General features: G+C 38.3%; 1 protein-coding gene across 1 annotated transcript; it reads left to right on the top strand.

Moving 5' to 3' along the window:
• The first annotated feature begins 462 nt into the window (after positions 1-462).
• LOC141393195 (uncharacterized) lies at positions 463-1,065 on the top strand. The gene has a single exon (XM_073966191.1). It carries the CDS (start codon positions 463-465, stop codon positions 1,063-1,065), a length of 603 nt encoding a protein of 200 aa, XP_073822292.1.
• Positions 1,066-13,312: the final 12,247 nt, after the last annotated feature.

Genomic DNA, 13,312 nt, shown 5'->3' with positions numbered 1-13,312 from the left:
AAAGCCTATGAATGTAAGAAGAAAATATCGCCTTTACATTGATGCAAAGTAGGTTGATGAAGGTGGTCAATCAATAGTCCGTAATGCATCCAACTTTCCATCTTTTTTGTAATTAAATAAATAATTCCCGCATTTTCACATACAATATCAGGAACCTATGACTTATCCTGATGACGATATTTAAGTTTATAGTACTAAAATGCGTAATTTTACAAAGTCCGATCAATATTTTCCTTATATATATTTGTGGCGAAGCAACCATTGAATTTTTAGTTTTCATTTGTTGAAAATAGTATACACACTTTTTGTTTTTTAAAAATAATTTTTTCAGTCTCATCAGAACTTTCACTCGTAATTTTGTTTCAACAATAAATATTCATTAAAATTCTTTTTTTTAAAAACAGACGCGTTTTTAATAAATATTAGTGCTTTCCACATTGGTGACCCCGTACATTGAATACGATGTCTCACGAAGAAAATTCTGCAAACGCAAACCTTAGCGTTGGTGATGGAGTCAATAACAACGAACCAATTCCTCAATCACCTCAAATTTTGCCTCAACAAATTTCAGCAACAGCTGCCGTCAAAATTCCACCGTTTTGGAAACACAATCCTAAATTGTGGTTCATTCAAGTGGAGGCAGTTTTTAAAGTCAACAGAATTACTCGGGGTGAAACAAAATTCGATCATATATTATGCAACCTGGACCCTGAAACACTAGAGTTTGTATCAGATATAATCTTGGCCACTGATTTTCATGGATGCAAATACGAAGCATTGAAAAATAAGTTAATTGCTGCGTTTACGGAATCAGACGAGAAAAAGCTCCGCAGGCTCTTGGTTGGTCATGCAATTGGTGATCAGAAACCAAGTCATTACTTACAATTTATGCGCAATACAGGACTGGGTCAAGTAAGTGATTCTGTTTTAAAGTCATTGTTTTTGGAGCAGATGCCCGAAAATGTGCGTATTATCCTTGTTGGTAACAAAGGTACATTGGATGAAATAGCGGCACAGGCAAATAATATCATGGAGCAGTTATCTCCTTCTATTTCGACGGTTTAAAATAGCCCAATTTCCCTTAATGCAATACTGGACAAAATATATGCACTTGAGAAACGCTTTGTGGACACGCGATCTCATTCACCCGATGTTACAAGATTTAATCGACGCACAAAAAGCAGATCAAGAAGCCGCAACAGTAGAAAGAAATATTGTTGGTATCATAACACTTTTAAAGACAAAGCCTTGAAATGTGTTTCCCCATGTTCGTTTCAAAAAAACTAATTTCGAATTCGGACGTCGTGGCATCCGAATTTATGATCAATACGTCATGCTGCCTTTTTATTAGAGATCAATGTTCCAAATATGATTTTTTGGTAGACACTGGAGCTGACGTTTCTGTTGTACCAACATCCTTTCTCAAGAAGTCAACACTTATCATAAACAATAATAGTAGTGTCATTAATCTTTTTGCTGCGAATGGAACACCAATTAAAACATTCGGAACCAGTATTGTCTCATTGGACTTCGGTCTCCGGCGCAGTTTCAAATGGAGATTTGTTATAGCGGATGTAACCAAACCAATAATCGGTTCAGACTTCCTAACACATTTCCATATACTTCCAGATTTGAAAGATAAGCAACTAGTTGACGGCAAAACATTAATGAAGTCTCAAGCAGAGCTTGCAAATATATCATGGAGTAGCATTACTGCAATACGTACCGATAACTCTCCATACTCAGCATTACTCTCTGAATTCCCTGACATTTATAAGATGGCTAATGTTTTACAAAGACTTCCTCAGCATACTGTGTATCATCATATAGAAACCAATGGCCCTCCATGTCATGCAAAAGCTCGTCGTCTAGATTCAGAGAAGTTAGCAGCTGCCAAGAAAGAATTTGAGTACATGCTAGAACATGGAATAATTCGTCCTTCGAACTCTGAGTGGTCCAGTTCATTACATATGGTACCCAAAAAGGATGGAACTTGGAGATGCTGTGGAGACTATAGAGGTCTTAACAAAAAAACTGTTCCGGATCGATACAACATTCCTTTTTTGACAGACTGCAACCAAAAACTTAACGGATGTACTGTTTTCTCAACATTGGATTTAGTCCGCGCCTATCATCAAATTGACATTCACCCTGATGACATTAAAAAGACAGCTGTTGTAACACCATTCGGTTTGTATGAATATTTGAAAATGCCTTTTGGATTAAGAAATGCCGCTCAAAGTTTTCAACGCCTAATGGATAATGTTCTTCGCGGATTAGATTTTGTGTTCTGCTATTTGGATGACGTACTGATAGCTTCTAAAAACCAGGAGGAGCATTTAGAACACCTAATAATTGTTTTCCAACGGTTTAAAGATTACGGCATCGTTTTAAACCAATCAAAATGCAAGTTCGGACAATCTGAGGTAAATTTTCTCGGATTAAAATTAAATTCCCAAGGTATTATGCCAATGGAATGCAAAGTTCAAAAAATTCAGCAATTTCCAAAACCGAAGACTATTCAGGATCTTCGACAGTTTTTAGCCATGGCAAATTTTTATCGCCGATTTTTACCGAATGCTGCTGAAATTCAAATACCACTCAATGCTTATCTTCAAGGTGCTCGAAAAAAGGATAAGCGACCAGTTGTTTGGACAAAGGAATCAGAAGAAGCTTTCGATGAGCACACATTATCTTCTTATAGTTTGTTCTGGGACTTACAGTGAAATTTTGTGTAGAAGATTTCTCGTTTTAACTCCTTTTGTTTATTTTATGCATCAACTCGAAAAAAAAAACAAAACAAATTTTAAATAAATTTTGGGTGTTTTGTTGGCAACCTTGATGTATATATTTTCCTTATATATATATTGCAACTACGTATTTAATTTATTCGCGACTAACATTGAAATTTGATGGAGAATATTTTTGTCTTTGACGCTTTCTATCTAGAATGAAGTTTTGTGGGACAAAATTTAATAAACTCAGGTAAGGTACAACATTAACCCTAAAACGTGATTTTACTTTAGGCAGATTCCTGTATTCGGGGACCTATAGTAAAATTTTATGACAAATAATTTTGTGGAATATTTTGATCTGATACGATCACATTTTAAAGGAGTTTTTAAGCATTTTTGAAAAAGAGGACCAAAAAGACCGTTTTAGTGACTCGAATGAGGGTTAATTTTTTTCATAAAAAAATACCCACATTGTTGTCAGTAATATTGCCAAATACACTTTATACCTAAAATGCAAGAATTCGAAGGAATCTGATATCGAATATTTCAAAACCTGTAGAAATGGGCGGAACTTGCCACGCCTATTTAGATTACTTCCCGACGTAAACTTTCAAACCGCCGACACACGTGTCTTCTTTTTTTCGGTTCACTTTCATAATCTGTGCGGGGTGTCTTGTAATTTAAAAAAGTTAAATTTTGTTGTACATGATTATGTACAGGGAACTTGTACTTGTTTTTTCATTAAACCTCAATCTAAACTAGAATCTTTCTTATTGGCAAATGTGTTGCGCTGCATTTGTTAAATGTAGCTACCATCACGAGGAGGTCAGTCTCCACTTGATAGGAAAGATGAATAAATATAAATCCCGGACTTTGTCATGTTAAAGCTAGACCGAACCTCAAATTACAAACCATTTATTGATTATGCCTATGATCAGATTGAACAAGATAATTTTAAATGAATGTCTTTATCATTATGTGAATGTGTTTATCATTATGGTCGTATACAAATATATGACCACAGGCGTCAAAGAGATGTAAACATAATAATAGTTTAACTACTTGCACAAATATCCGGCTAGTTATAATAGCTAAGCGTGCTAATTATTTAATAACTTCGTATAGTAATAATTAATTTATAATCCGAATAAAGAGTTTATTAATAAGTTGCGTATTAAACCTTCATAAACTTTTATATTCTGGAGAAATATTAAAAATTTATGACGTAATCGAATATAATTGCTATGTAGGAAATATTCATATTTATGGCCGCACATTTGCAGCCAGTCAAGCAACAACATCAAAAATTGCGTCGATTATGTGCAGTAGTGATGAAATACTTTTTTATTCAAGTTTTGTTATGGTGGATATGGTTGGTATTCATGAAATGTGTTACCATCAATGTCATTTATTTTAACCCATTAAGAGGCAAAAGGGTGATCAATAAGGTATTGTTTTTGTTTTCAAATGTTGCACAGTGATTCCCTGTTCTTTTGTTCCTGGCCAAAATTCTGTAACTTTTGAAGGGATATACAAAAGGTAACACACTTTACTTTATAGGAAATTAATGACGGTCAATGTAGGGTCAGAGGCTTGTGTGAAATTCAAGGTCAAATTTCATAGTTTGCCATTTTAATCAAAATGTGAGGATTTTTTGTTGGGTTACTGTTGCTGTGTAGGATTGAGACAATGCTGGGTATTTGGAAATACACACAGGAAATAGTAAATGCTGTGCCGTGATATTTAGCGAATGGGTATGGATGGATATATGTGTGAAATTTGGAATATGGGTCAATAGTGGTATGTAGGGGTAAGACATGAAAATTTGAAACTTTGAAGGGTATCAAAAGTACTGAAAGGTACTGCATGACGGTATATGTCAAAAGTTAATAACACCATAGTATGGAGGGTATGTTTTTTTTTTGTAACGCATTGAAGTAATAATTTATATAATTGTCCCCTATCGGATAAGAGAGACTTATCTCATATCAATGAGTGCACCCCGATTCATATTAGCTCAATGATATGTGACCTACTGCGTGTCTAAGACACCACTCGTAGAGAAGTTTTACATGGCTGAAATACTCAGGAAATGTCGCCAGCATCACTGAGGGGTATATTGCCATCGTTGAAAATTTGATGTTGACTGGCCGGGGAATCGAACCCACGACCTTCAGCGTGCAAGGCAAACCATTGCACCACGGTGGCACCCCTCTCTAAAGTATATACATATATATTCCTTATCAGCGTAAAATCTGAGTCGATCTATTCATGTCCGTCCGTCAGTCTGTGGTAATCACTGTAGCATCCACAACGCTGGACAAAGATAACGGTACCGCACGATTTCAAGAAATTTGAGGTCTTTATCTAAATTTTTAGCCCGAATTAGCTATAATTTGGCATTTAGGGTTCCTAGTTGTCGAAAAGCTTATCTACCAAAAAATGTGAACATAGATGCATGTGTTGGTATAGCCCCCATATAACGGTACCATCCGATTTCGGGTATTTTGACGTTTTTACGTATATTTCAGACCTAATTATTATTGTTATGAATTATGCCAAATTATAGCATTTATAGTACGGTTACACTAGAGTATTTTTGTCGGGTTAACCCACTTCGAGAGGATTTATTTGACGTTTGCGCTATGGAATTGACATTTGAAATCCAAACCCACAGGGTTAATCCGGTTAAGTGTAACCGTGGTATTAGTGTTAAAAGCGTATCATTCGAAAATTTTGGACATACATAATTCTATGTTTTGGAATAACCCCCATATAACTGTACAGCCATATTTGATGTATTTTGAAGTTTTCACCTTGTCGAATTTGCTAAAATGAGTTATTTGTGGCTCCGAGTGGGCAACAAATTTCTTCTCCTCAAATGTGGGCATTGGTACATCCGTACCAGTGAGGTTATACAATCGGAGATACCATTCCACCTTGGGGAACTCTCTACTTCACTCTATGGGACTTCAATTTATTATTGTCTGTTTAATGCCTTTTCATTCTTGTCCGTTTCTAAGATTTTTGATAAGGCGAACACCACAAATACTGACCCATCGCACGGCTTGTTCTGGTTAAGTCCCCGACTGATTTGTGTGGAGATGGCGCGCATCGCTGTTATACTCCTCACAAACGCTGCGTAGAAGTAAATCATCAACTTTGGTGTTGTCCTTGCCTGGCTTCAGTAGCGGGATCACCATGATAAATTTTAATTTAAGCTGAAAACACATCCAACGTTTGAGTAAAGTTTTGTGTCATTTCTGATAGATGAATAAAGACAAAGTGCTGCAAAGTTTCAATATTTTCTTTATTCTTCTAGCAGAAATGACACAAAATTTTTCTCAAACGTTGGAGGTGTTTTCAGCTTTATTCCTGAATTCCATGTACGACTATAAATGATTATCAAGATTTTCAACCTTGGCCGAAGGGTAGTCTGCTCGATTCCACTTCGTGCTTAACATTATTAAAGGTTTTTGAAAAATCGAACGCCACCAACACTGTTGTACTGCTGTTCTGGTTACAAGTCCTATGCTGATGTCGACAAAGGAATAGCTATTTCTGTCGCTGGGGTTCAGTAGCGGTAACACCCCAATTTCTGACTTCGGGTACGATGTGGGTGACTGGCATGAGTCAGCTGTTTCCGCATTGGTAATGCTTGTGATGATTTACCATTCCTAATGATGTTTGCAACATCATCGATTGTAAATAGCGGTGGTTCATCATCGGTGGGAAGAGATATAATGCGACGTAGTATTCTTCTCTTTGACCTGTCACCATTCCCGGGGTGCTCTACAAATTGTCGATTAAAATAACTTGCCCACATCTTCGTATCCGTCAGTGTAACGTCGCCAAACGTGACTGAGGTCGTATCTTCCTTTTTCTCAGGCTTAGAGAGTGACTTAACCCGTGCCCACAATTCATTTATTCCGGTTTCAATTTTACAACTTTTCTGATGATCTAGCCACTTCCAGTATCAGCTCCCTAACTGGGCGTCACTGGGGCGTGCTCGACGCTAGTCCCGCTGTGTCTTCAGGGAATTTGGTCTCACTCTGGGTATACGACCAGCAGCTATATAGAATTGTCACATTGTGGAGATACCTTCTCGGCAGAAGAAATCTAATGCGGCGTAGCAATCCTCTCATCGCCTTGTCGCTAAAATAAAATAACTAGCGCACATATTCTGACTAATGACCTATACTCCCTTTTCTCAGGGTTTGCGAGTGACTTAACCGCAACCCACAATTCACTTATTCCGGCTCCCATTTTGCAAATCTTTAGATGATCTGTCTATTTACTTCGATTGTGCTCACCCGCCAACATGTGAACTTCCTGCGTCACCACTGGGGTCATCACACTCATTTGCCAGTCTTGCTGCTCTCATGAGTATTTATCTCACTTTGGGTATTCGACCTTTTGTATACAGTGAGCGGCTGCAGCGGTGATGATATCCCGAAAAGTTGTTTCTGCCCAACATCAGAAGCATTGGGTATGTCTTTGAAGTGTAGATCGGTGAACTCTCTGAAACTAGGCCATTTAGCTTTAGCATTATTAATGAAAGTGCAGGGTTCACAGATGATGAAGTCGGGCGGTTCGCTGATGGTGACGATTATAGGGAGGTAATCTCTAATCCGAGAGAAATTACGAATTAGCCGGGTGACTTGATTGTCAGACTATGTGACACGATGCTTATGTCTTGCAATCTGTGGCACCATTCGCTAATTCTGGTAGGGCGTCCTCGTTAGAGTAGAGCTAGAGCTAGTCCGGTTATTACCTGGTTATTGCCTCTGGTCATTTCCAAGGGCCGAATGTCAGAACTCTTGATGTGCATTATAATCCCCTAAGGCCATAAGATTATGACTATGCAAATGCGTCTATTGTTGGGCCTATAACCGGGAGTACAACTAATTATCAACCATATGTATCACGGTGTGCCTTAACTAACTTTTGATGAAAACCGCTTACACATGGGAAGATTTCGCGGATTCTGAAACAGCAATGTTCATAGATAAGAAAAATAAAAAAGAAACAAAAAAATCGTCGGAGGGATTTTCAAATAAATCGCGATCAAAATTCACAATTTTAGGGTTTTTTAGGTTTTCACGATTTTGATTGGAAACCGTCGTATCAAAATGAGTCTACAGAAGATGTTGTAGCTGTGAAAATTCTCTACAAGACTGACCTTTAGGGTTTTTCGTAGGTTTTACCATTTTTGAGATATAGAGGTTCAGTTCAAATTTTTAGGTTTTTATCTTAAGTCTTCAAGATTTTGCTTGGAAGTCATATAAAAATGGCAAGTCATATCAAAATGGGACTAAAGAAAATGTTGAAGCTGTGAAAATTCTCAACCAGATTGGATGATTTGTAGTTGTACCAGATATATAAGTTTAATTTGGGAAATTGCAGTAATGACATTGTTTTATAATGAGGCGATACAGTCAGTACATTGTCTCAATTTGAATTTCTATATCTCAAAAACGGTTAAACCTACGAATATATCATAAAGGTCAATCTTGTGGAGAATTTTAATAGCTGCAACATTTTCTTTAGACCCATTTACATAGGACTCGCGGTTTCCAAGCCAAATCGTGAAAACCTCCAGCCTGCCATACATAGAGGCAGACGGATGAACTGAATGATGAACCGGGCTAAACCGACTCCAAATTGTCTGAAACGGTCGAAACGTTGACGAAACGAGAACCTCAGCCGTCATTGTACAAAATGCAAAAAGCATCAAATGTGGAATTTAAAAAAAAAAAAAAAACTAAAACAGCCACAGACTGTCGATTTATAAGACTTTAATTTTTCAACCCTCAACATTTATGTTAACGAGCAAAATGTGGTATAACGAGTGGTTTTCTCGAAGGCTGAGGTTAGCTCAGCCGTTGCCAGGGTCGACTCAAGGGTCCACAAACCTTAAGTAAAAGATACGATGTAATTGTGCTTCAATGCTTTATTTAGGTATTTTTGTAGGTATAAGTATATGGTTGGAGATATGCTGATGTTGTAGGTTGAGTTGGTTATGTCGGGGAACAGCCTCGGTTGAAGTCGTTTCTGTTGGTTCGTATCAAGTAGATGTAGGTCGGCTCGTACCGGATAGAGTTGGTCGTCGATACTCGGGATGGCGAACTCGTGCTGTCGTGCTACTTTACAATCATTAGCAACGCGTAGCGCACGAGAGTGGTATCGGGAGAAAAGGAGTGTGGAGAAACATCTTTTCCGCAGGAAAAAGAGATATGGAAGAGCGGGAGTGTGAACAAATCGAGATGTACAGGAGACAGAATGAAGTCCAAAAATTCTATCAAAGAGTGAAACATCAAAATGGCTTTGCAACTGGCACATCCTCCTGTAGAGACCAGAAAGGTAATCTGGTAACTGATACAGATAGTGTGCTAAAGATATGGAAAGAGCATTTTTCCAAACTGTTGGTATCCAATAGTAGCGAAGTCGACGAAGATACCACAGATCCTATCACAGAAGATGGTATTGAATGTATACCACCCGGCCAAGATGAGGTAAAGACAGCAATAAACCGGCTGAAGAAAAATTAGGCAGCAGGAGCTGATGGCCTACCAGCCGAGCTGTTTAAAACCGGAGGCGACACGCTGATAAGGTGTATGCATCAGCTAGTTAGCTTCATCTGGCAGGAAGAACGCGTACCCGACGATTGGAACCTGAGCATCCTGTGTCCCGTCCATAAGAAAGGAGATAAGTCTTTACGCTCCAGCTATAGGGGCATAAGTCTTCTCCCTATCGCCTACAAGATAGTGTCAGGGATATTGTGCGAACGATTAAAGCCCATGGTCAACGAAATAATTGGACCATACCAATGCGGCTTTAGACCTGGCAAGTCCACCATTGACCAGATATTTACCCTGCGGCAAATCCTGGAGAAGACCCAAGAGATGCAGATCGACAACTACCACCTTTTTGTCGATTATAAAGCAACCTTCGACAGCCCGCTACGTTCAAAGGTATTCCAAGCAATGTCTGAATTTGGTATCCCCGCAAAGCTCATTCGGCTTTGTAAAATGACCCTAACTGACACAAGATCTTCAGTTAAAATAGGAAAGAACCTCTCCGAAGAGTTTTGTACCAAAAGAGGTTTCAGGCAAGGAGACAGCCTTTCGTGACATCTTTTCAACATCCTGCTAGGAAAGGTTATACGAGACGAAAACGTTAAAAGAAGTGGTACAATCTACACCAATAGCCACATGTTACTTGCTTATGCTGATAATATAGACATCATGGGACGATCAGTAAAAGAAGTAACCGATACTTTTATGAAGGTCGAAGGAGAATCTGCTAAAGTGGGTCTGGCGGTAAACGGCGAGAAGACCAAGCTGATGGTGTCGACGCGCAATACGTCCATTGAGCTCGGACCAACAGTCGAAGTTGGTTCCTATAATTTTGAGGTAGTAAAAGACTTTAGTTGTGAAATAAAAAGAAAAATTGTATTGGCCAACAGATGCTACTTTGGCTTAAGTAAGCACATTAAAAACAAAGCCACAACTCGTCAAACAAAAATAACGCTTTACAAAACACTGATACTACCCGTGCTGATGTATGGTTCCGAAGCCTGGGTACTTGCGCAAGCAGATAAGGCAGTGCTTGGCGTGTTTGAGAGAAACATTTTTCGTATGATCTACGGACCGATCTACGTTGACGGTGAATATCGACGTCGCATGAACCACGAGCTGTATCTGCTATACAACGACATCAATATAGTTAAACATATTGGGATGCAACGATTGCGTTGGCTAGACCATATAATAAGAATGAGCGATGATGAACCAGCTAAAAAGGCGTATAAATTCGAGCCACATGGCGGTGCACGCAGAATTGGCAGGCCAAAGAATAGATGGCGCAAACAAGTGGATGAAGAGATGACAAGGCGCGGTATTCCAAAAAGCGAAGCACGAAACAGAGAGAATTGGAGATATTTTCTTAGTTCGGTCTATGGAACAAATGTTCTGTAATGGACCAGCAAAGTAAGTAAGTAAGTAAATTGTTTTCTCTACTGCAGTAGTGAGACATTAGGGTGGAAGTATTTATGGTAGGTAGGGCCATAATGTAGCGGTCACGTTACAGTGGCTCATCGAAATAACGGTTTTAGACCCCAAGTATGTTTGGATGAAATATGTTTCAGAAAATTTAGATTAAATAAAAAATTTCCGTCCACCTGTCTGTCTGGCTGGAGTGCACGATAACTCTCGAACTGATCAACCGATTCGGTCCAAAATTTGGCCTTCGTAATATTTTGCCCAAACTTAGTTTCAGTCCACGCCTTCAGGTTCGTCCCCTACAAAAATTCAAAACTTTTCGGTAAAATGGTGCGCACGATAACTCTCTCCATACTTTGCACATTGTGATATTTCTACGAGACATAGATCAGGTTCGAATATGGACCTTTAATTTCGGAAAAGGGCAGATTAAGAGCTGCTCTCGAATCCCTTTGATTTTTGTTGTACAACGGTACAAGTTTTTTCATTACGACGGTACAAGCTTTTTCATGGGAGCGTCCACACATCCTGTGAAAATCACCCGAAAACTCTAAAAACCCCCATAGCACCATCTGTAGTTGCTAAAGCGCATGATAACTTCTGAACGGCTCAACCGATTCGGTCCAAGATTTGGCCATAATATAATATTGTAAATATTTAATATTTTCTTCAAACTTAGTTTAAGTTTGAAGATGAGCCATATCGGTCCACTCCTTCAGGTACTTCCCCCACAAAAGTTCAAAACTTTTCGTCAAGATGGTGCTCACGATAACTCTCAAAGGCAGTAACCGATTTGGTCCATACACTGCACATCGTAATATTTCTACCAGACATAGATTAGGTTCGAATACGGACTCCTTTGGGTACCTCCCCCAAAAAATGTCAACATTTTTAAGTGCAGTTTAGTGTCTGTTCGAAGATCCTTGGGAAATTTATAACGAAAACACTCCTAGGCAAAAAGGGACACAACATCTGAAAACCTCCTAAACACATAATTATTGAGGAAAAGGATTTTGATTAGAGGGAAGTTTCTATTCATACATGCTGAGGGTATATCTCTCTCGGGAAAGCCGACTGATACTTTTTTACTTGTTAATGAATCAAAAGATCACATTTTTTCTTCGTTCGTCATTGCAAAAAATATTCTTTCAAACTCCAAGTTTTTTTGTCCTAAGTATAACTCTCTCCCTCTCCAAATGTGGTTAACAAGCAATAATGCAATACCATAATCCATAAATTGTTGTGGTGGTGGTGTTGGTAGTTTTTACAAGGAAATCGTTTATCTTAACTCATCAATGGCGGTGGTATGACTTCCAATAATGTTGAAGCAAACTAAAAAAATAATCCTATTACACATTAAAGTTTTGTGGATAAGAAAGAAAAAAGAAAAACACGACAATTTGAGAACCAGCAAGAAACAAATTAGGAAAGTTTCTCTTGTTGATAGATATTAATAGAGTTGGAAAGTAAAGGTGGAGGGAGGGAGTTGGTGGTGGTGGCGGTGGTGATGGTGATATCGGCACTAGTTGCTGCCGGTAATTGCGGCCATAAGGGGGGACGTTGTCAGTAATGTTGGCGACATTTGTTCAATGACGTTATAAAGCTTTGGCATTGATTTGAGTATTTCACTCTTCTTATTCTCTCTCCCCCCCAGCAAGGGCAACGTATTAACAAGAATTACAAAATAAAAACAAAGGCAAATGCAAAAAAACTATCACAACATGTCACAACTTTGATGAAAATGAAAATAATCAACCACATATTACTTGTAACTTCAGTTTTGTTTTTGTAATGCGGAAAGGGAAAGAAGAAGCAGTCAACTAGTCTTTTGCTTAATGGAATTTACAAGCCACCAAGTAATTTGTTCAATATGAAGCCCATGAACGAACACAGAATGTCCTTGTCGAACAAATTGTCTTGGCAAATTATTATTTGCATGTGTGTGGTGCTGTTGTTCTTTTTGTATACCATGAAATTAGGGTAATTGCGATTTCGAATATCCGTATAAAGATTTACATATCGAATAAGTATATCTTTTGTATGTGAGTGTGTGTGTGCGTGCTTGTGTAATAATAATAACCCTAAATTTGTGGTTATTTTCTCATATAGAGGAAATGAAGAAAAAATACCAAGAACAAATAATGAGGAAACACCCACACAACCAAGTGAATTATGCGGTCTATTTGCAAGTCAAACGGGAGTAATAAATGGCCAAGAAGTTTTCTATAATGTGGCAGCGGGATGATATAAAATCACGCGGAAGAGATAAACTTTGAATGAGTGATGTAATTTCAATGAGAATTTATTTTCAAAGTTTTTTTCTTCAAGGATCAAAGAGCCACAAGCGTGGAAGACGTTAATTTTTAAAGACTTTGTTCCAAAGCCCAACCGATACGCACATGGGCCTATAAAGAACTAACTCAACCCGATGCGCTTCGCAACTCCGGCTAATATAGAAATATATTTATTACCATTTAACGTTAAAGGTAGTGAGCTGACATGTGCCGCCCGTACGATAAAACGAAAAAAACATGGGTTGGACATCGGGTTAGTGGACTACCCCTATATAAAACA

The sequence above is a fragment of the Musca autumnalis genome, unplaced genomic scaffold (genome assembly GCF_047663935.1).
Source record: "Musca autumnalis isolate F117 unplaced genomic scaffold, ASM4766393v1 scaffold_1, whole genome shotgun sequence".
Lineage (NCBI taxonomy): Eukaryota > Metazoa > Arthropoda > Insecta > Diptera > Muscidae > Musca > Musca autumnalis.
Note: the sequence above shows the minus strand (reverse complement) of the source record. Positions and strands in the feature narration are given on the sequence as shown.